This window comes from Colossoma macropomum, unplaced genomic scaffold (assembly GCF_904425465.1).
Source record: "Colossoma macropomum unplaced genomic scaffold, Colossoma_macropomum, whole genome shotgun sequence".
NCBI lineage: Eukaryota > Metazoa > Chordata > Actinopteri > Characiformes > Serrasalmidae > Colossoma > Colossoma macropomum.
The window spans coordinates 450,001-472,994 of record NW_023494788.1 but is presented as its reverse complement, the minus strand read 5'-3'; the positions used below and the strand labels follow the sequence as shown (position 1 = coordinate 472,994).

Sequence of the window (22,994 nt, the reverse complement as noted above, 5' to 3'; positions counted from 1 at the left end):
TTAGGATTAGGGCCAGGCTGAGGATTAGGATTAGGGCCAGGGTGAGGTTTAGGTGTTAGGTAAGGTTGGTAAGGTTAGGTTTTGTGTAAAGGAAGTAACATATTAAAAATACATCTAGTTAATGTAAGTAATGTATCAACAGAACATCTACAAGATATTTACTTCAGTGTATTCAGATGCTTCACTACTGCTACTTCACTGATATGTTGTTGGTGTATTACAGATAATCTATCAAGAGTTTATTAATCATCTTTAAAGGACTACTCCAAATAAAGTGTTATCAAATGTTGAGATGTAAACAAAGTCAGAGTGGTTGGGTCTGAAATGCTTTGCTCTACAGAAACGTCTTGAGTCAGTGGTGGTGATAGGAACCAGACGTCAGACCAGAGTTTAATGCTTCTGAAATCTCCCTCACAGACAGCTTTTACATGAAATGGTTAGACATACGCTGCCTGATGTCTGAGACACTGTTTTATGATTTTTTTTGTGATAAGCTTTCACCCTAAAATGTATTTTAATCATTGATGGTGGAGGGATATATGCAGGGTGTTGTGAGGCAAAATAGTCCCCAAAGAAAACTTACTTTCTCAGATTTATCACTGAATCATCATCAAAATTCCATATTAAAGCTCAGAAGACTCGTTTAGGTTCACTGGTGGTTCTGGATAGTAAATAAAATATCTTGTGTTGTAGTCATGGAGACCCCTGGCACCACCTCTGTGAAGAAATCTGAACCATTTCACACCAAACCACTCTGAATCTCCCCTTTTATTCCCCTTCAGTGCTTCTAATATAATGTGGATTCCCCAGCATGGCACCATGTTTTGCATTAGCAGCAATTCAGCGTTCAGTATGGCTTTTTATAATCATTCCTGTTGAGCTGTTCAGGACAGTTTAGATGATGATTTAATAAATAAATAAATCAGTGGGCAGTAAATATATATTTGAAAAACAGCAATAGCTGAAATGAGCAGCGTTTTATCTTTATTTATTTATTTGTTTATTTATTTATTTATGTTTTCTTTTATTTATTTCCGTGGTTGTTGCAGTGGAGTGAAGGCTGCAGTGATCTGATTTGATCTCTCTATTCTTGTGCAGGTGTGTCAGTTTTAAATCTGCCCAGTAGGTGGGACTTGATGTTCAGAGCATGAACCTCTCTCTCTCTCTCTCTCTCCCCCTCTCTCTCTCTCTCCCTCTCTCTCTCCCTCTCTCTCTTTCTCTCTCTCTCCCCTCTCTCTCTCTCTCCCTCTCTCTCTTTCTCTCTATCTCTCTCCCTCTCTTTCTCTCTCTCTATTTCTCTCTCTTCTTTTTTCCACTCTCTCTTTCCTCTCTTTATCTCTTTCTCTCTCTCGCTCTCTCGCTGTCTCTCCTTTTTCCACTCCCTCTTTTCTCTCTCTCTCTCTCTCTTTCTCCTTTTTTCCACTCCCTCTTCTTTCTCTCTCTCTCCCTCCCCATCTCTCTTTCTATTGCTCATCTCACTTTTTCTATCGCTCATCTCTCTTTTTTCCACTCTCTCTTTCCTCTCTCTCTCTTGCTCTCTCTCTCCCTCCCTCCCCTCTGTTTCTCTCTCTCTCTCTCTCTCACTCTTTCCTTTCTTTCCCTCTCCCTCTCTCTTTCTCTCTGTCTTTCTCTCTCTTCACACATTCTGTCTCTCTCTCGCCCCACACACATTCTTACTCTCTCTCTCTCTCTCTCTCTCTCTCTCTCTCTCTCTCTCTATTCCCCTTATCTCTCTCTCTCTCACACACACACACACACGTATTTGCCATTCCTCTCTCCCCATCACACTCCCTCCCTCCCTCCTCTCTCTCTCTCTCTCTCTCTCTCTCTCTCTCTCTCTCTCATTCACTCTGTGTCCCTCCTCCCTCTCTCTCTTGCTCAGCCACCCTCACCCCCTCCCCCCTCCTCTCCCTCTCTCTCCCTCCCTCCCGTCTCTTTCTCTCTGTCTCTCACTCACTCTCTCTCTAGCTTGTGCTCTCTCGCCCCCTCTCTCTCTCTCTCCTACGCTATCTCCCCCCTCCAACTCTCTGGGAGCAGCGTTAGAACTCTCCGGATCGCTCCGCCGTCCGCAGCTCCGTGTGTTGATGTACCATGCAGTCTGCAGCGGAGGACGCACCGCGCGCTCGGGATGCTGCCGCCTCAGCCTCGTCTGCACTAACGGAGTAGTCGTCCCTCCATCCTTTTCTTCTCTCCTCTCCTCTTTTTTCTCTCTGTTTTCTCCCAGCTGAAGTCGCGGGACCTCGCTGCTTTCACTCCGCTGCACCTGCACCCTTTTTTTTCTCTGTGGATAAAAAGGCATAAGGGCTTCTGTCTGTCTGCTGCTCTTACATCTCCACGGCCGGTTGGATCTCTCAGACCGTGTGTCCGGCACTCATGGATGGGTTTCTGGCTTCATGCATGATGTGCTGGTGGAGGGTTCTGCTGCTCTCGGCCGTTCTGCGCCGCTCTCTCGGCTCTATCCTGGACTGCCCGCCCACCTGCAGCTGCTCCAGCACGGAGATTTTCTGCAATAAGTCCTACCAGGGAACCTTTTTCCCTCTTCTCGCATTGCATGAAACTGGCGGCGAGGGGAACGGAACCCACAACAGCATACCGGACCTGTTTGAGAACATCACCTCCATGTAAGTGCCTGTCCGTCACATGTGCATGCGTTTTATTTCTCCTGCGAGGTTCAGGGTCACTTGCTTTTATGGTCAATCTCACGTGCACTTCACTTCATACGCTCTTGAAAAAAAGATGGTTCTAGGAAGAACCTTTAATTGGTATGGAACGTACATTATGTGGAGGGTCTTTCAACTTCAAAAAAGGTTCTCACTTCCGAAGATGGATCATTGAAAGGTTCTCCTGTGGCATTTCTTCCAAAGAAACCTGCTTTGGGACCTAGTGTGTAGATCATGTGTGCTAGATATATGGGTTTTGTATAGTACCAAATGTTTGGAACCATTTATGTAAAATATTCTTTGAAAAAAATGCATACAACAGGTTCCATCTTAGAGAAGAACCATTTCACCATGCAAAGACCCTTTGGTTCTTTGACCTGTCCGGGTTCTATATAACCACTGCCTTTACTAAAGAACCCTTGGAGAACCTTTGAGGTGGTATCATAATAAGAATGATCAACTGTGCTTATGACAAAAAGGTGGTTCTTTGAAGAACATTTACTGAAAGGTTCTTTAGAGAACCAACAGTGGTTTTCCTGTGGCATCACTACAAAGTACCTGCTTTGGCACCTAGAATGTAGACATGTGCTAGATATAATCATATGATCTACAAGTTCTATTTAGTACCAACTCATTTTTTAAAGTTTCTTAAAATATTTTCCCACATGTTCCATCGTAGAAGAACCTTTTATCCATGCAAAGAACCGTTGTTTCTTTGAGCTGTCATGGTTCTGCACATAATCCTGATTTTGCTAAAGAACCATCGAAAGGTAGTCTAATGTAAAGTCCAGTTTGCTTAAGATAAAAGATGGTTATTTAAGGAACCATTCACTGAAAGGTTCCATGGGGAACCATAAGTGGTTCTCCTGTGGCATCTCACCAGAGATCCTGCTCTAGCAGCTTTATTTATAGTGTAGATCATATATACTCATATGCACTTTTGCTGTATAACTAATTCATAATATAATACAACACGATGTTCACCAATTTGTGCTTATTATATATTAAGAAATGACCAGACTGGTTGATGTGTTGCTGTTGTCGGTAGAGAACGTTGCATCATGTAGTTTAGATACGTGACGTTCTCCTGAGATCACGCACAAGGAGATCTTTCGGATCTTCTGCTTGTTGATGTGTAAATAAGCAGAATTCAATTATATGACAATGGAAGTGAATGGAGAGCTGATGAGAGGATGAGTGTTGGGCTCTTTGTTCTCCGGAGCGAATCGATGGAACACCTAGCATGGAAAATAAGTTTGGGAATGAATTGGATCTCCAGAAAGACGTGCTGTTTCTTTTCTTTTCCTTTCCTTTCCCCCCATCCACAGAGAGAGAGAGAGAGGGAGAGAGAGAGAGGTGTCTTTATGGAAGCTGCTTTGTATTCAAGGCAGGAGCTCCAGAAGGAATTTTTTGGTTTCTTCTTTCTTTCTTTTTATTTATTTATTTATTTATTTATTTAATTTTTCTTTTTAATGCCTTCAGTGGTTCAGGCTGCGTTGGAGACAGAAGAGCATCATCTCTTTCGTCTCTTTCTTTCTACAGATTGCACACTGCACCTTCTCTCACGCTCACATTTGCAGCGTATTTTAATATTTTTGTGTTTATGCAGAAAACGCTGCCTCTTAATGTTGCCTCTAGAATGCGCAGAGGATCTTCAGAAGTTCATGTCATGAAAATAAAACATTTATTGGACTTAATTTTGAGGCAAGACCTCCTTATCCAGGTTCAAATGAAGAGAAATGCTGTAGAATGTGTGTTATTGCACCATTGCTGTCTTCAGTTGAGCAGCATAAGCAGTTATGGCATTTTTAATGGAGAGGCTTATTGCTTTGGCCAAAAGAGAGCTATCTTCATCTTTATCATCATCATCATCCGCAGCAGAAGAATCATTTTTTCCCCCCCTTTCATATGTTTTCTTAACAATTTGCTTCGTTCCTGAGCCAAATACTCGAAAGGGACAGGATCTAATTCAACCAGATGCTTTTAGATTGACTGTGTAAGATGTGCTCCACACAAGGAATGCCAAAGCGAGAGAAACGTGAGCCGTGCTCCTGCGCTCCCCGGGGTTTCTCCCCGAGCCAAATGCATCATTACCGAGTCTCTGATTGACGCTGGAGCTTTGAAACTGATCCACAGCTTTATGGTTCTTTCAGGTGTACTCAGAGAACACCGCACAGACATGCAGGCTATTCCAGTGACAGATAAACAGACACTCGCCAGTCCAGGCCACTAGAGGGGGATTGTTAGCTTTTCCTTTTCCCCCACAAGCCTAAATTCCTCCTACAGGCTGCTCGGCTGATTTGTTCTCGCCGATGTAGATGATAATATCAGTGATAATAATAGGAGTCGATTTACTGGTTTTCATTTAATATTAAAAGCATGACAGTGTTGTCTAGAGATAGATTAGAAAGCTGAGCCTCTAAATGCTGAGGGTCCATATGAGGGTCCACATTTCCGTTATTCTGTCATGGTTCTCTCTGGCTCTGAAGCCTCCAAGGACTCTATTCCCCAGAATCCCGACCCTCCAACATGCTCCAATCACCACTCTCCTTCACCTGAATACTGATCTGTATCACCTGTTGTTTTGATCCCATGACTAGTTAGTGTTAGTTTGAGGCCCGGGCTTTTAGACTAGCTCATTGCGAGGTACTGATTCTTTCACAGAGCTACTGAGCGTTTATTCTGGTCTGTTTATATTTTGGTATCTATCTTTCTTTCATGTTTTTGACTTTGCCTTTTGCCTGATCCCCTTTGGACTTGTTTGCCTAGTGTTATGTTTGTTTTTCTGTGCCTCCTGTCTGTTTTGGATTTGACCCATGTCTGTTTGTTGACGATAACTCTGGATCACGATTTAACTAGTAAAGTGTCTTTCTTCTTTGTTTATCTGTACGAGTCTGGCTAATTCTGACTCATTACATATTTATCAACTACACTGTAAAGAAATCAGGCCAACCCAGTAAAAATGACTTCATATCATGTATTTCAGTAAATTGAAATACTTTGAATGAACGATTCTTTCAATCTGTGTCACTTTTTGAGTTGAATAAAACTAGTTTAATCGCTTTTTTAGGTCAATCTGATGAGCTATTTTTTTGCAGTGTGCAGAACTTACACTTTAGTTCTATTATAGATACGGAATATTTCATAATATAGTCAGCCTTAAGATTAATAACTGAAAAACTAATTTAACAATGCATTTTTAATTTGTTTTTGGTCTCTATTATAGTTTTTCTTTTTTGCCACAAAAGAAAGCCCAGCAAAATGTGATATTTGCAGAAAATGCTGTATTTTCAGTTGTTTCCTGCATGGTTACCTGTGTTATATTCCCTTAGAAAATCAGTGAAACACTTGAACAGGGCAGTTCAGACTTTCGCTTGCAACTGTAAATGATTAGGTTTCTACAATTCAAAATAATGATTGATCATTTGTACATCACTAGGTAAATCATTAATAATTCAAATGGTACCATTTGTTAATGTATGTGTAGTTATAGCCTGTTTATAGAAAGTTTTACCAGCACAATTCATTGTTACATAATTAAAAAAAAACTTGTACAAAAGTATAAAAAAGTATAAAACATACAAAATACAAAATAATTGTGTACAGAACTTAGACTTTAGTTTCATTTTAGATACTGAATAATTCATAACATAGTCAGCCTTAAGATTAATAACTGAGTGATGAGTCAAACAAAGCATTTCTTTGTTTATTTTTGGTTTCTAGTCTAGATTTATTCTTCTCCTGTAGTCGTAAAGCCCAGCAAAATGTGGCGTTTCTGCACAATTCAACCGGAAATCATCAAGTGGTGAATGGTAAAAGTCTCCTGGGGATATTTTACAAAGCAGTTTTTTTCAGTAAGTCAAATAACTTAAGCTAAAAGTCAAATGTGTCTAATAGGAGAAGAGACTGGATCATTACTATTAGAAAATGCTCACTTTGGGCTTAATCCATGTACTCTTGAGGTTATTATACAGTTATTACTCTGTTATTATACAATTATAATCTTTTATTTTTACAAAACTACTGTTAATTGTTGAGTAATGTCTGTGAACTAATATGGATGCTATGTAGTCATATGAGTGATAGATAGATAGATAGATAGATAGATAGATAGATAGATAGATAGATAGATAGATAGATAGGTGAAAAGATGTATGGATGTATGGATGGATGGATTACATTTAGGATGATTTGGGTACTTCTGTTTAACAATTTAGAAGTTTAATTCTAGTTATTAATCTCTTAATCTAATCCACATTTATTAATCTATTATTATTCAGTTATTAATCTCTTAATAAGTAACTACTTTTAATTATTGAGTAACGTCTGTGAAAGAGAGACCTATGAGAAAAGAAAAAATAAAAGAGACATAGCAAAGAAAATGGAAAGAACAAGTGAAAGGGCAGACAGCAAGAGAAAAAGAGAGAGTGATAAAGAGGAGTCAAAAGAGAGACAGTGAGTGAAAGAATAAAGTGCAAAAGAGAGGCAGATGAGAAAGAAAAGGTGATACAGTTGGTATGATAAGGTACAGTATTGAAGTACAATTAGTTTATTAGATACAACAGACTTTTTACTCTTTACATTTTCTTTAGACCTTTGATCTTAAACAAAGGGTATTAATAGTGAGTTTGTGCTGCAGTAACAGCCTCTACTCCTCTGGGAAGGCTTTACACTAGTTGTTGGAACATTGCTGTGAGGATTTGATTGAGCATTAGTGAGGTCAGGTACTGATGTTGGATGGTCAGTTCTGGATCTCCAACACATCCCAAAGGTATTGGATGGAGCTCCATCACTCCAGAGAACACAGTTCCACTGCTACACAGCCCAATGCTGGACATGGTGATTTTGGGCCTTTCTGTTTGCAGTGATTTTCTATTACCTGGAGATTTGAGGGTGCATATTAAAGTAGCTGGATTCACTCTTTAGTGGGGCTGTCTGGATACTTTTTGAGGTATAGTGTATTTTACTGCTCCTTTGTTTTAATTCCAGGTCAGTTCAATAGTTCCAGTGTCCTGAGTTTAACAGTTCTGCTGTTGTCCGATGGACAGTGTTCAGGTCAGCACCTCTTTGCTGGACAGCTCCTTCTCTGCTGCGTACTGTAGGCTGCTTTGGGCCGTGTTTGTAGTTTGTAGGTCAGAGCGTGTGTGAAAAAAGAGGCCTATATTTCAGATGCATTTGCATTCCCCTACGAGTCATCAACCCACTTTCATTGTAGTCTAACACGACCTTGGGAAGATTACTAGCGCTGTACGTGCACTCTCTTCGGGCCGCTGCGCTGTTGGGGAATACGACCGCAATGAAAATCCAAATAGAACAGGCAGAATCTAACAACGTTCCTGTGCAGAAATAGATTATTAATGGATTAGAGCCATGTTTCTGCACATGCTCATTCCCAGTGTTTCTGGTGAATGCAGTCTCGTGTTGGCCCGGGAGCAGACCCTGAACCTTTCACTGCAATGAAAGAAAAAAGCTTTTTCTAACACAATATGTCCTTATAATAAAGCTGTGCTGCATATTCTGCTTACTTTGCCATATTCAGCTGAATGTTTATGCTTTAACTGCTGTACGATTTGCATTTGATTTTGGAGAAGCTTCTGTAAAGTTTCCTCATCTTTAAAGTTTTACGGCGTCCACTCGTTCAACGTTTCAGTTTGCTTTATAAGCATTTTTACCATTTTACCATTTACCGTAAAGAAGAAGAGCGATTGATTCACTACAGGATAAAAAATGTATTGTCGATAGAAGAGAGAGAGAGAGAGAAAGAGAGAGAGAGAGAGAGAGAGAGAGAGAGAGAGAGAGAGAGAGAGAGAGAGAGAATTGAGAGAGAGATAGAGAGACAGAGAGATCAAGAGATAGAGAGAGAGACAGATAGATAGAGAGAGAGAAAGACAAAGATAGAATAAAGAGAAAGAGATGAAAAAATGCAGAGACAGAAATAGATAGATAGATAGATAGATAGAGAGAGAGAGAGAGAGAGAGAGAGAGAGAGAGAGAGAGAGAGAGAGAATGGAGAAAGACAAAAAGAGAGAGAGAGAAATAGTCAGATAGATAGAGAGATAAAGACAGAGATAGAGAGAGAATGGAGAGAGAGATAGACAGAGAGTAAAAGAGAGTGAAAAATGGAGAGACAGAGAAAGAGAGAGAGGGAAATAGAAAGAGAGAGAGACAGAGATAGAATGGAGAGAGAGAGAGAGAGGAAATACAAAGAGAGAGAGACAGAAAGATAGAATGAAGAGAGAGAAAGGAAATACAAAGAGAGAGAGACAGAGATAGAATGGAGAGAGAGATGAAATACAAAGAGAGAGAGACAGAGATAGAATGGAGAGAGAGATGAAATACAAAGAGAGAGAGAGACAGAGATAGAATGGAGAGAGAGATGAAATACAAAGAGAGAGAGAGAGAGAGATAGAATGGATACCATCTTTTCATGCAAAAGTTTACTTCTTTGTTTTGTTTACATTCATTATTATTCAGTTGCAATGATGTAATGCGTTTTAAAGAAATATCAAACTACATTTAAATATAATTCACGAAAACATTTACAGTACTTACATTTTTTTATTGAAGGCAACTAAGCAAACAGTTAATATTGAAATGGTGCCTGTTATTAATGCACAAGCAAACACATCATTAACAACCTATTAGATGTGATTAAGTCACTATTTATAGCAGCTTGTTATCATGAAGTGTTACCACTCGGCTTAATATGGCCACAAACATGAATGTTGATTTCAGGTTGGCTTTAATGTTCATAAAGTATATTTTTACCACTTTAATGATAAACAATGATAAATAATTCATGATGAATAATGATTAACTGAGCATTAAGGAAAAGTTTACGCATCACAAAGTAGCAAGATAGTAAATAAGCACTCAATTCTTTAAAACAGGATAAGATGATTCATTCATAATTATTATGGATTGCTTTTTTGCAAGTATATGAATACCCAGTATATCAAGTTATATAATCTGAGTTATGAGTATCAACTAAAAGTAAGTTTGCTGATTTTCGAAGTGTGAATAAGTAAACACGTCCTCTACAGACAACTCACTTCTGCACATTTTCATACACGTTACTGTTCATTTGTTAAATTAAACATATTGAGGCATGAATGTGTTGCACATTTAGTATTTTATGTTATTATTAATATTATTAGTATTTATATGTTAAACTCAGCAAACAAATGGAAATTCTGCACTAAAATGTGCAGAAAATGTCTGTTTTAAAGTTGTTTCCTGTATAGTTCCCTTAGAAAATCAAACTTTTTCGTATGACTGTAAATGATTATTTTTCAAAATAACAATTGATCACTTGTACATCACTAGGTAAATCATTAATTCAAATGGGAGCATTTACTAATGTATGGGTAGCTACTCTTATAACCTGTTAATATAAAGTGATACCAGCACAATTCATTATATTACATACATACATCATCTAAATCGCTTATCCTTCTGGGTCGTGGTGGGGTGCTGGAGAATCCCAGCTGTCATTGGGCGGAAGGCAGGATACACCCTGGACAGGTCGCCAGTCCATTGCAGGGCAGACAGACAGACAGACATACACAGTCACACACACATTCACACCTAGGGGCAATTCAGCATGTCCAATCAGCCTGACTGCATGTTTTTGGACTGTGGGAGGAAACCGGAGTACCTGGAGGAAACCCACACAGACACGGGGAGAACAGACAAACTCCACACAGAAACGACCCTGGTCGCCCGGCCGGGAACCGAACCCAGGCCATTTTTGCTGTGAGGCGACAGCGCTACCCACTGCGCCACCATGCCGCCCCATTATATCAATACCACCTATTGGAAACTTCTTTAGAGAACTTTAAATATACCCATTTTCTTGTCTTCTATCAGTTCATCTTCTGTCTGATTAATTATCTTCTATTACTGATTTGTTTATCCTGCAGATCCCCATTAGACCTTTTTTTAATTAAATATTAAAGTATAATAGTATATTTCCGATGGTGGAACGCTCTCCTCTTCATTTCTCCATTTGCTTGGTAAATAATAGGGCTGAATGAGTTATGCAATGACAGGCGTTAGTGAAGGAAGGTTGCTAAACTCTCCGAAATTCAGCAGATGTGTGGACTGTGAGCGGGATAATCCATCATTTCGGGCCTCTCGAGCCGTGCGGCGATGGAGGACGCATTATCTATCATAATGATTACCCCTCCATGGCTATTTTTCAGAGGATTTTTTTTTTCGTTGGTGTTTCTTGGAGCATTACACAATCCATGTTAGACTGTGTTCCACAGAAAAAGAAGATTTATGTGTTGGTTAGGAATTTTCCAGCACGTCTTGAGCCATTGTTGTCCGAGAAATGAGTTCAAATCATTCTGCACGGGATGTGAACTTACTTCTGAGAAATAGTATGTAGGTCCTCAATTCTAAGCCGAAAAAGTTGATATGTCCTTCGCGTTTCATAGCATCATTTCCTAGCACTGTTGCTTCACATTGACATGTAAATTGATCAATATGATCTAATAAACCCAAAGATTGGTAGAGTTTTATGCTGTTTGTGTCCCAAACTACCATTTTAACCAAGCAAACATATAAATATGAATGTACTTCACGCTTCAGTGGCCTTTCACTGGTACTCAATAATAAGAATACTTATCAACTATGGCCGCCTCCATATGAATGTGAATTGTATTCTGAATGTAAGTACTTTTAACTAATACTTTTATTTCTATTCAGGTATTCTACTGAGTTAAGTAATCTTTTTACTCTGTTCAGTTTTAGTTAGAAAAAGTAATTCCTAATTACTTTTTTGGGTTTAGCCTTCCTTCAGAGCCCTAATTGGATTGGAAATGGACTCACGTATACAGTTATTGTTATAATTAAATGCCATATCCCCATAGCTCTTTATGATGATTTGAACCTGATAAAGTTATTGTTTTGCAGAATTTGTCATCTTTGCACATCAAAATAAGAGTCAAAGTGCATTCCTAAACCTGTAAGTGTATTTTATTGTGTAATTAATGATGTATAATTGTGTAATTACATTATATAACTGTGTAATAAGTTATGCAATTACATGATAATAGTATAGTAAAACGACTAATACTAGATTTTTAATATTTAACCCAATTTTTTTGTCTTCTTTTACCTAATAGTTACACAGCATTGCTTCACATTACAAAGCTTAACTGATATGTCATACCTTGTTATTTTATAGTTTTGAGTGAAGCTGAACAAAGTGGAGTAATTAAAAAGAGTGGATTAGCAATGAGGAGGTTATCAGATGAACTAGGACTCTGTTGTCTCTTTGTATGTGACATGTTATGACTGTGTTGAGCTGCTAGTGAGCAATGAAGGGTGAAAGGGGGGGGGACCCCTTGCTGTAAAAAACAATTCACACCTTTAAAACGAACAGCTGCTGCTTTCTTCATATCAAACTATCCTGAACAGACACAATAAACACACAGCATCTAAACACAGTCATAACACTTTCGTAAATTTTGATGTGCTTACTCGCCTGCAAAGACAAAAATCCATTTTCCAGTTTTGTAAATCACACATTTCTTTTGAAATATATTCTATCAACATTATTAAAGAAAGAAATATTGCAAGGTTTGACTGACCTCCAAAACGTACAAGGAAATTACATTTTATTACTGTGAAAAATGACTTTGTTCATTCTGTTTTGTTGGTTTGGCTCCTGTTCTGCTTTACTGTTACTCACAGCTTTCACTTTGGAGCTTTGGCACTTTATTTTAAACCAAAAGGATCCGAAAAGAGAAGCATAGAGCTGGACAAACTCCAGTTCCTGTGCTAATAGACACTGGGTGTTTCTTGATCTGCTACACTCTTAAAAAAGATGGTTCTTCAAGGGTTCTTTAGTAAAGGCAATGGTTCTGTGTAGAGCCATGAACACTTAAATGGTTCTTTGCATGGTGAAATCGTTCTTCAGGCTGATGGAGAGTGTTGGTTCTATATAGCATTAAAACAATCTTGACATTGTCACAATAGCAGGACCCTTTTTAGTGCTCTTAAGAACCATTTTCAGAACTTTTCAGAACCATTGTCTTTACTAAAGAACGTTTGTAGAACCATCTTCTGTAAGAGTGTACTCCTGTAGTTCTGCTCAAATTGCTTTTTCGAAAGGAAGCATTACTTTAGGGTTCTGTACACATTTCTTGCTATGGGTGTTTTATCCACTGTGCAAGGTTCCACAAGCTTTGGTGCTAGAAACAGGAGCTTTTGCTTTTTCCATTGACCTCCATTTCTAAACCATCAGTCCAGAGACAAAGGTTCTTAGTTTGTGTTTGGCACTTGCTCATGATGGGTACCAACAGGATTTAATTGTACTTGAGGAGGTTTTCCTCTGTCTTTAACACTTGCAGCTGAAGCCAAAGACAATTTTGTGAATTCTTTACTCTTCCAGATGAAGATAAAGTCATCAAGCACTATTACATCCCTGACAGCAGCACCAGAATGTAAACTGTATGGCATCCTGATGTTTTGATTGATATTTTCAGAATTATTACTTTGTATAGAGTTTGATAAGGTGAAATAAGCTAGTTAGGATGCTAATGCTTGCATTTATTCTAGCCTCCACAGAATGAGTATTTTTGCTCATATTCTCAGAGTGGGCACAGAAAAACAATGTAGTGTATTGTTTCATTTCAGCCATTGAGTCAAGCTAAACAGCAAGCAAGGTAACGATATAGCCAAAAGGACCAAAAAGATCATAAAATCAATCACTGGGAAAAAATCATGCTGTAATATTCATAAGAGTATTTCATAGCTTGTTGAAATGAGAAACTTTTTGAACAGTTCTAAACCTTCAATCATGCTACATTTGAGTGTGTTCCTAGAAGATGGGACATTTTTTCATGATTTGAATTTGTTAAAAAGTTGTTAAAAAGAGGAGAATTTGTCATTTTTTGATATCAAAATACATGAAGTGCATTCCTGAGTCTGTAAATATAATTTATTATGTAATTAATGATGTATAATTGTGTAATTACACTATATAACTATGCAATAAATTATGTAATAATGCAATTACATGTTCATAACATAGCAAAATTACTAATATTTGACTTCTATTGGTTAACCAGCTTTTTTTGTCTTTTTTTGCATAATAGTTACACAGCATGGCTTCACATTGCAAAGCTTGACTGATATGTCCTACCTTTATCGTGTTTATCATGGAGGTTCCAGCTGTGTCTTAAGCAGGTGAAAAATGAACAACAACTTGAACTGTATAATTCATTCGTTCCCCTTTGGGTCAGTTTTTGTTTTTGAATGTGCAGTAATTCCCAAAATGGGCCAAAGACAAAGGCTCTGAATGGATCACTGAGGATCCTTTAGGTTTGAAAGGGTTAACAGGGTTTAGTTTGGTGTGTTTGAACTCAGTAGTTGGTGCTGATGTCTGCAGAGTGTGTAGGACGATAAGGTCATCCTGCTGACTTCATTAAAAAAGAGCTTTAATCGCCCTTTCCACTAAACAGCACATAACAACACACGCACACCTGCTTTACAGCCAGAAACAGCGTTTTCTCTTTCAGTTAAACAACACATCACCCAAAACGTCACGGTCAACGAGCACCAGCGTGGTTTGCTTAATGATAACTGACCCCTACTGACTTTCATTTGTTTTTAGCAATGCTAGAATTTTCCATTAATTCATTCTTTTATCATGTAGAATTCGCAGTTATCACTGGGACAAAATCATGCTGTAATTTTTTTTAAGAATATTTTATAGTCTGTCGAAATGAGAAACTATCTGGAAAGTGCAGATTCTAAACATTAATGCCACATTTGTGTTGATAAGTAGAAGGGAAGAAATGCTATCATGATTTGGAATTGATGAAAAGTCGTTTTGCAGAATTTGCCATCTTTTAACCTCAAAATAAGAGTGAAAGTGCATTCTTGAGCCTGTAAATGTAATTCATTATGTAATTAATGATGTATAATTGTGTAATTACATTATATAAGTGTGTAATAAATGATGCAATAATGTAATTACACAAATATACATCACTAATTACGTAATGAAATCGCATTTACAGGCTCAAGAATGCAATTCATTATCTAATTAATGGTGTATAATTGTGTAATTACATTGTATAACTGTAATCAAATTATATAATAAAGTAATTCCATACTACGAATTATATAATTAATACTAGATTTCTAATCGTTAACCAGAATTTTTCTTCTTTTGACATAATAGATACATGACGTCGCTTCACATTACAAAGCTTACCTGATATGTCCCACCTTGTTATTTCATAGTTTTAAGCGAAGCTGAAATGCCTAACCCTCTGTAATCTTAAAAGGTAATGTTCTATCAGTGAGAACCCCTATCAGAATTTAGCAGAAGAGGCTTCGCTCTTGATTGAGCTGAAAAATCCACAGGAGCGGTATCTGAAGGCTGCCGTTGGAGAGAATAATTTCCAGGGAACAAAGTGGAGTAATTAAAAAGAGTGGATTAGCAATGAGGAGGAAAAACTTTGGAATTACTGCCCAAGTAGGAAACGGCTGGCCATTTGCAAAAAAGTCCATTACAGTGAATCATTTCATCCTGAATAAGACGTTAAAGCAAAGCAAAGCAAAGTGAGACGTCTCTTGAATCAGTAGCAGCTATAAAAGCAATCAGGGCTGCCGTGTCCTGACCGATAGATGTGGAAGCGTGTTTTGAAAGAATATAAAAAAAGGAAAGTGCAGTCTTCGTATAGCAGCTGAGTGAGCCCTCCTCATTTTAATGGAGATTCGAACAGCTTCCAAACCAATACTTGTGATTTTTTTTTGGTTGTGTTCTGTTTTTTTTTGTTTTTTTTTGTTTTTTTTCTCACATGCTTGATTGCAGCTTTCAGGTAATCAAACAATAGCTTCAGGGCACAAATGGATCCATAATTACCCTCCTTAATATGGGAAGATCCGACTCGTTCCCCTTCTGAAAAGCGGAGTAGGTTTAATTGGTTGCCGTAGCAATGGAGAGGTGGTGGAGGGTTGAGATTGTGACGCTTTCAAACAAAACATCAATGCATGCGTTCTTACAGAAAACATTTACATAGACACGCCGACCTGCAGACCATTAGAAACTCTTCAGTGCTCTCTTCCTTCTGGGTTGCTGCTGCTGTTTATTTGTTTGTTTGGGTGTTCCTTTGTATTAAACTCAGAGAAAAATAAGACCTACAGGACCATCAGAATGCTCCTGACTCCGCAAAGAGCTTTTAACTTGCTTCATTTTTTAAAATCATTTCTTTTTGGCTCCTCGGGTTAACATTAGTGTTAGATTTAACATATTGCTGCTGTCAGAACACAAAAGTCTATCTTCAAGATAGATACATTTGTATCTATCTTGTTTTTCAGTTTTTGAACACAGTTTAAACACAGTGGCTCTTTAAATTGTGTGAAAATTTTATGATGAATGAACCAACAGAAATGCTTCAAAACTACTACAAAAATGTCTGGTTATACTGACTTGCATTAAAAGTTAAGTATGTAATTTTTTCTCCTGTAAAATCATTTTGGAGATATTTGGTTATATTCTTATTTCAGATAGACACATAAAAAATACACTATATTGGACAAAAGTATGTGGACACCAGACCATCACACCTGCATGAGCTTGGGCATCTTTTTCCAAAAACCAAGGTCAATAAATATAGATCTGCCCCTTTGTGGCTGACTTCACTCTTCTGGGAAGCTTTCTACAAGATTTTGGAGAGTGTCTGTGAGAATTTGTGTCCATTCAGTCAAAAGATCATTTGTGGTCAGACACTGATGTTGGATGAGAAGGTCTAGTTCACAACAGACTTTCCAGTTCATCCCAAAGGTGTTCAGTGGGGTTGAGGTCAGGGCTCTGTGCAGGCCACTGCAGCTCCTCCACACCAAACCCATCAAATGTCCCAATTCAGGGGCTGCATCCTTCGAAAGATACGGTCTACGTAGGCATGTCCTTCAAGGGCTGCATAGACCCAGGAAGGCTGAACTGAAGCCGAAACTTTAATTTTCGTAAGTTTTGCTTCAGACCACATTTGTGTCATTAGCTATTCTACTCAATTTAAACCCAATACTTACCTTTAAAGTATCTCCTCAGCCACAGTTCGCTCCTCTGCTGACCACCATGTTCTCTAATCTTCAATGACGTGCAATGAACCTCAGGATGTGTTGGCTGGTTAAGGATCCACCCGTTGGATCCTTCATTGCCATCATAAAGAAAAACACATTTTGCAGCCGTTTATGAAGGAGCCTTCAAAATGGGACAGCCTAGTCGCACCGCTGTGATGCAATCGGCCTTCAAATGCAGCCTCCGAAGGATGCAGCCCCTGAATTGGAACAGCCTTTATGGATCATGTCTTTATGGATCTCGCTTTGTGCACAGTGGTTCAGTCATGCTGGAACAGGAAAGGCTCTTCACCAAACTGCTGCCACAAAGCTGGAAGCACATAATTGTCTAAAATGTGTTTGTGTGCTGTAGCATTACTATCATCCTTCACTGGAACTAAGAGGCCTGAAAAACAGCCCCAGCCCATTATCCCTCCTCCACCAAACTTTACTGCTCACACTCCAGTAGGCAGCATTCTCCTGGAATCCATCAAAACACAGATTCATCCGTCAGACTGCCAGATAGTGAAGCGTGATTCATTCCTACAGAGAACACATTTTTAGTCCAGAATTACTAGGGGGCCCAGTGGTGGCTTGCTTTGCACCACGCCAACGCTTGGCATTGCGCATGGTGATCTTAGGCTTGTGTACAACTGCCATGGAGCAAGGAACCAAACAGTTGTTGTGCTGATGTTGCTTCCAGAGGCAGTTTGGAACTCTGTAGTGAGTGATGCAGAGAAGATAGGTGCTCTGTCAGGTCTACCGCTTCATGGCTGAGCTGTTGCTACTTCTGGAAGCTTCCATTCCACAATATTTGCACTTACAGGTGACAGGGGCAGATCCAGCCGGACAAAAGTTTTCATAAACTGACTTGTGGCAGAGGTGGCATCCTATGACAGTACCATGTTTAGTCACTGAGCTCTTCAGTATGACCCTCTACTGCCAGTGTTCATCTATGGAGACTGCAAGGCTTGATTTTATACAACGATGTGGTTGAAACACTTAAACACAATGATTTGGAGGAGTGTCTACATACTTTTGGCCATCTAGTGTTAAATACATTTAGGGCTGATTATTATTGTTGCATTCAGTGCTGTGTAAAGGATGCTATGCTTCATTTATTTAAGTTCAAGTCGAAGCTGCCATTAAACACAAGTTATTATCAGCAGCAGGAAAAGAGAAATATTTACTAAATAGAAAATTGCACAGAAGATTTAACAACTAAGTGTAGTATCAATTTTTTTGCATATTTTACTGTGTCCACTCATGTTTATTGCAGCTTCCATTCTTCTCAGGGATGTAACGGTTCTTCGGGGATCGAAATGATGGTCTCCTCCTGCCAGCTGGGCACTTGACCAGCACAGTAAAAGCTCTGAGGCTGGAGCTGAGAGCGGATGTAGGAGTGTTTAGAGCTTCATTGATGCAGATGGAGTGGAACTTTGTGGCGAAGTGGGTCCTCCCTCGGTAGGGCGGGGGGTGGAGGGGGGGTGTGTGGCGTCTGAAGTTTGGATCTGGAGGCTAAACTGCCATCAAGTAGAACATAAGAGCTCAGAGCTTCAGCTCCACTCTGAGGAACGTCTCCATCTGCAGCCCCGCTGGTGACATTATGTATAAATACAAATAATGCGTGGCCACAACTTAGTATGGAGTGGGAATGAGATCCTTGCGTCAGGCCGTGCATCAGGATCTCATTCCTACGTGTTGATACATCATGGTCACACATTATTTGTATTTATTTGGTATGTCACCAGCGGGGCTCTGTACTCTCTCTCTCTCTCTTGCTCGCTCTCTCTCTCTCTCTCTCTCTCTCTCTCTCTCTCTCTCTCTTCCCCCCTCTAAACCAGTTTTTCTCTCCCTCTGTCTCTCATGATGTCTCTTTCTCTTTCCATCATTTTCTTTCTCTTGATCTCTTTGATTTTCTGCATGCTGTCTTTCCCTTTCTCTCTCTTTCTCTCTCTCTGTCTCTCTCTTTCTTTTCTCTCTCTCGCTCTCTCTGTCTGTTTTCTCTCACTCTCTTTCTCTTCTCTCTCTCTTTGTCTCACTCATATGCTCTTTTATCTGCCCCCCTCTCTCTCTCTCCCTAAGCCTTCTGTTTTCTTTCTTTTTATTTTGCTTCTCTCTATCTTCCCCTTTATCTCCCTTTTTTTTACAGTATTTGTCTCTCCCTCTTTCTTTCCTCTCCCAGCTCCACCTTCTCTCTCACCCCCCAAGCATTTTATTTTCATTTTCTTTCTCTCATTTTTATTCTGTTTCTTTCTTGTTCTCTTCCCCTTTTCTCTTTTTTCTGTTTTTTATTTCTTCCCGCTCACTCTCGTTTTTCCCTTCTGTTCTCTCTCTTTCTGTCTCTTTCCTCTCTCTAGCTCACTTTCTCTCTCTCGTTTTTCCCTTTTGTTCTCTCTCTTTCTGTCTCTTTCCTCTCTCTAGCTCACTTTCTCTCTCTCTTTTCTCTCCTTCTCTCTCTCTCTCTCTCTCTCTTACTCTCTCTCTCTCTCTCTCTCTCTCTCTCTCTCTCTCTCTCTCTCTCTCTGTCCGTATGTAGAGAACGCTCTCAGATTAGTAATTAGTTGCTCCGACTCTCTCTGTGAGGAAATCAGACGCTGACCTCATGCATGACAAAACTCCGCATCCTGCTGAAAAATATTCGGAAAGGAGCTTATTGGCTTAAGGGCTCCAACAAAGACTAAAAAAAATTCCCAGTTTTTTTTTTCTGTTTTCCCAGCTAAGGACCGTATAAAATCAGAAAGTCCGTGTGTCTGTTTATTTACAAAAGCTTGAGAGCAATCCAGAGCCTCTGAACGCCTCGAGTGTTGGATCAAAAGGAAATTGCTACTCTTTTTTTTCTTTTTCTAGAAGCCTAGTTTCTAGTTTTAACACGGTTCAGCTGCTTTAATGTACTCCGAAGCTGAAGACCAGTGTCCTTGCCCCCAGATGACCCCCTTGTTGACCTTGCAAGATTAAAAGGCTTATTGTTTATCCTCCTCCCTCTCACACAACGGCCCCCGTGTGCACACGCATGAACGAGCTTGTGTTTGATGCATTATAATTTCCAATAACATTATAGACGCGACCCCTTTTCAAGCGCATTGAGAGCATGAAAAAAAAAAATGAAATCATATGAAGCTCTTGCTAATGTAAAAAATATGGATTCGGGCCTCCTGACCCGCATGTTTTTGTCTTTCTGGAACAGGAGGCGTCCATTCGAACGACTTTTTACTGCTAATAATGTGGCCAGAGGGGCTATTTATGATAACCATTATGAGGGAAAGAGATCAATACACAATAGCCAACAAACAGCGGACACATGATGAAGGGCAGAAGCCCTTTAAAGGAATAGTTCAATGAAAAATCAAACATACAGTTTTCCCTTTTATCCTCAGTGTAATCAGTCAGCCAAGACATGTTTGGTGTCTGACATTTGCTTCTTTAGCTTTGCACCAGAGGTAGTTATTATAAGTTATTTCTGAGGAGATTAGATATAAGATAGTCCACGTTTATAAGAAAGGAAGGAAGATGAAGAGTTTTCAGAACTGGAGCTCAAAACCTGATTAAAAGCTACACAGAAAATGGGGCCCCTAACAACCACCTGGAAGACCTGGTAGACACCAAAACTGCCCCATCGAATAAACAGCACTTAAAGCTTTCATCAGCAGGGTGTTCTCACCCCTCCCCCATCACCCCTCATTGCTCACTAGCAGCTCGACACAGAGGTACTAAATTTCACACACAGAGACAGAACAGAGTTCTAGGTCATCTTTTAACAGAGTTACGAGGAATAAATATTTTATTTGATTATATTTACTAAAAATATTCACCAGCTGAATGGCCACTAGGGGGCCCGCAAAAAGAGGTTAGCTACATTAGCCTCGTAGCTCTACTGCAAAACTACAAAATGGACAACAAACATAATAATAATAATAATAATAATAATAATAATAATGACAAACAGTGATTCTTTAAAGAACCACTCGAGTTCATTTGAGTGTAGATATGTGCTAGATATGATCATATGATCTAAGGGTTCTGTTCAATGTCAAATAAAGGATGAATCATTTATTAAAAATGTTTCTTTGAATAATTTCATACAGGTTCCATCATCGAAAAGAACCATTTGTCTATGCAAAGAACCATTGTTTCTTTGAGCTGTCATGGTTCTGTATATAATCACTGATTTTCCTAAAGAACCCTTGAAAGGTAGTCTAATGTAAAGTCCAGTTTGCTTAAGATAAAAGATGGTTCTTTAAGGAACCACTCATTGAAAGATCCCATGGGAAACAAATGTGGTTCTCCTGTGGCATCTCAACAGAGAACCTGCTCTGGCAGCTTTATTTATAGTGTAGATTATATACACTTTTGCTGTGTAACTAATTCACAGTATAATACAACATGATGTTCACCTATTTGTGCTAATTATATATTAAGAAATGACCAGACTGGTTTGTGTTGCTGTGTTGCCCCTTTAATTAACCCAAGGATGCTTTAAAAAGAGATCAGAAAAGTAACAAAATACATAATCAACAATAAATAAAACAACACAGAACACACACACACACACACGCACACACACACACACACACACACACACACAGAACTCCAAGGTTCTCACAGCTAGAGGGGGGATTTCACTGACCATGGTATAGAGTCACTTAGCTAGCCTGGAAAGAGTCCTTAGCCACGGGGGAAATCTCTGCAACCACGGTGCAACACAGGAGGCTGGGTAAGCCTTAAAGGCTGAAAATGTCCTTAGTTAGACGGGGGAGCATTTTCCAGCAGTCAAACACCACCAATCCAGACAGCCTCATAGCTGCAGTGCAGCGTCACCCAAGCCCAGGCAGCGACGTAGCTGTGACGTAGGGTCGCTCAGGTCCCTGGTCCAGGCAGCCTCGTAGCTGCCACATAGCTTCACTTAGGCATCTGGCCCGAGAGGCCTTGTAGCTGTGGAATAGCTCTGCTAATGCAACCGAACACTACCAGCCCAGGCAGCCCCACAGCTGCAGCGCAGCATCAACCAAGCAGCCAACCCTTCGATGTCAAGTCGCAAAAACTCATAACTCCATGTTTGCCTTTTTCAGTTTTTGACATAATTTGAAAATGCCTGTTGCTGTTTTATATTGTGTGTAAATGATGAACAGACCAAAAAATGGCCCAGAATTACTTGGAAAACTGTCGGGTTCCATTGACCTACATTAAAAGTAAAGTATGTTTTTTCCTTCCGCTGTAAAGTTGTCATTTTGGAGACCCGAGGTTTTGTTCTGCCAAAGAGCCTCGGAGCCACGATACAGCATCACTCAAGCGGCCAGTCCAGGCTGCATCATAGCTGTGAGGTAGCGTTTCCCAAACGGCCAGACCAAGAAGCTTCTGAGCCGCAGGTGGAAAATCGCTCTCAGCCGCTGTCTCGGTGGATATGATGCCAAACTCCTCAGCCAGCAGGGAAACATTAAAACATACACACAAACAATACAAAACAGAACAAAACAAACAAAAAAACAATGTAAAGTAGAAGCCATATTGCACCAGCCTACTTAGAATGGAGCGCATGCACACACGCAGACACATGAACATGTCTTGGCTTCCTGATTACATTTAAAGTAGGGGGAAAGCTGGGTAAACGTGATGTAACTGAACTATCGCTTTAAGCTGTCGTGGTTGGGTAAATATCCTAGTGCAGGGGCAGAGCATGCTTTCCTTCCCTTTCTTCCACACAATGTTCTGGTCGTCCATAGCTCAGTGGCGAATTATCCTGGTCTTGTCATTGAAATGGGTTGACTTGTGCTGTGTCGTATCGATCGCTCATTGTGTCCCCCCACCACTAGCCCCCCTGTGTTGATCTTTGCTGGTTGTATTGTGTGTGTGTGTGTGTGTGTGCATGAGTGTGTGTGTGCTGATGGAAAGCGTCCAGAGGAGGATGTTTACAAAGCGAAGGAGCTGGCCCATGGACCAGCATAGCAAGTGGCCGAGAGTGACTGAGTCAATACTTTAATGCATGTAGCACATCCACATAGTAAAAAGAAAAAAAAAATGAAGTAGTGGAAAAATATGAGGAAAAATGTGACTAAGCGAAGGTCAGCAGAAGAAATAAATAATGTACGCTGTTTATTAAAACTTTGGACACACTGCCTTGCAAATTGGCTGTACATCTCACTCTTAACTTTCAACAGCAGCCAAAACAAAAGGTCTTGTTTTAAAGCAGCTTTGCGTTAATGCTTTGTGTACGTTTACATATCACTGCTGTCGGAGCAAAACCTCATATCTCCATTC

At 39.6% G+C, this 22,994-nt stretch overlaps 1 protein-coding gene across 1 annotated transcript in view; it reads left to right on the top strand.

The window, feature by feature from the left end:
* Positions 1 to 2,044: 2,044 nt before the first annotated feature.
* Positions 2,045 to 22,994, top strand: part of ntrk3a (neurotrophic tyrosine kinase, receptor, type 3a) — a 378,671-nt gene continuing 357,721 nt past the window's right edge. The window contains exon 1 of the mRNA XM_036567968.1: positions 2,045 to 2,621. Within this exon, the coding sequence (XP_036423861.1) occupies positions 2,374 to 2,621 (248 nt within the window). The 5' untranslated portion in view covers positions 2,045 to 2,373. The remainder of the gene's footprint in view (positions 2,622 to 22,994) is intronic.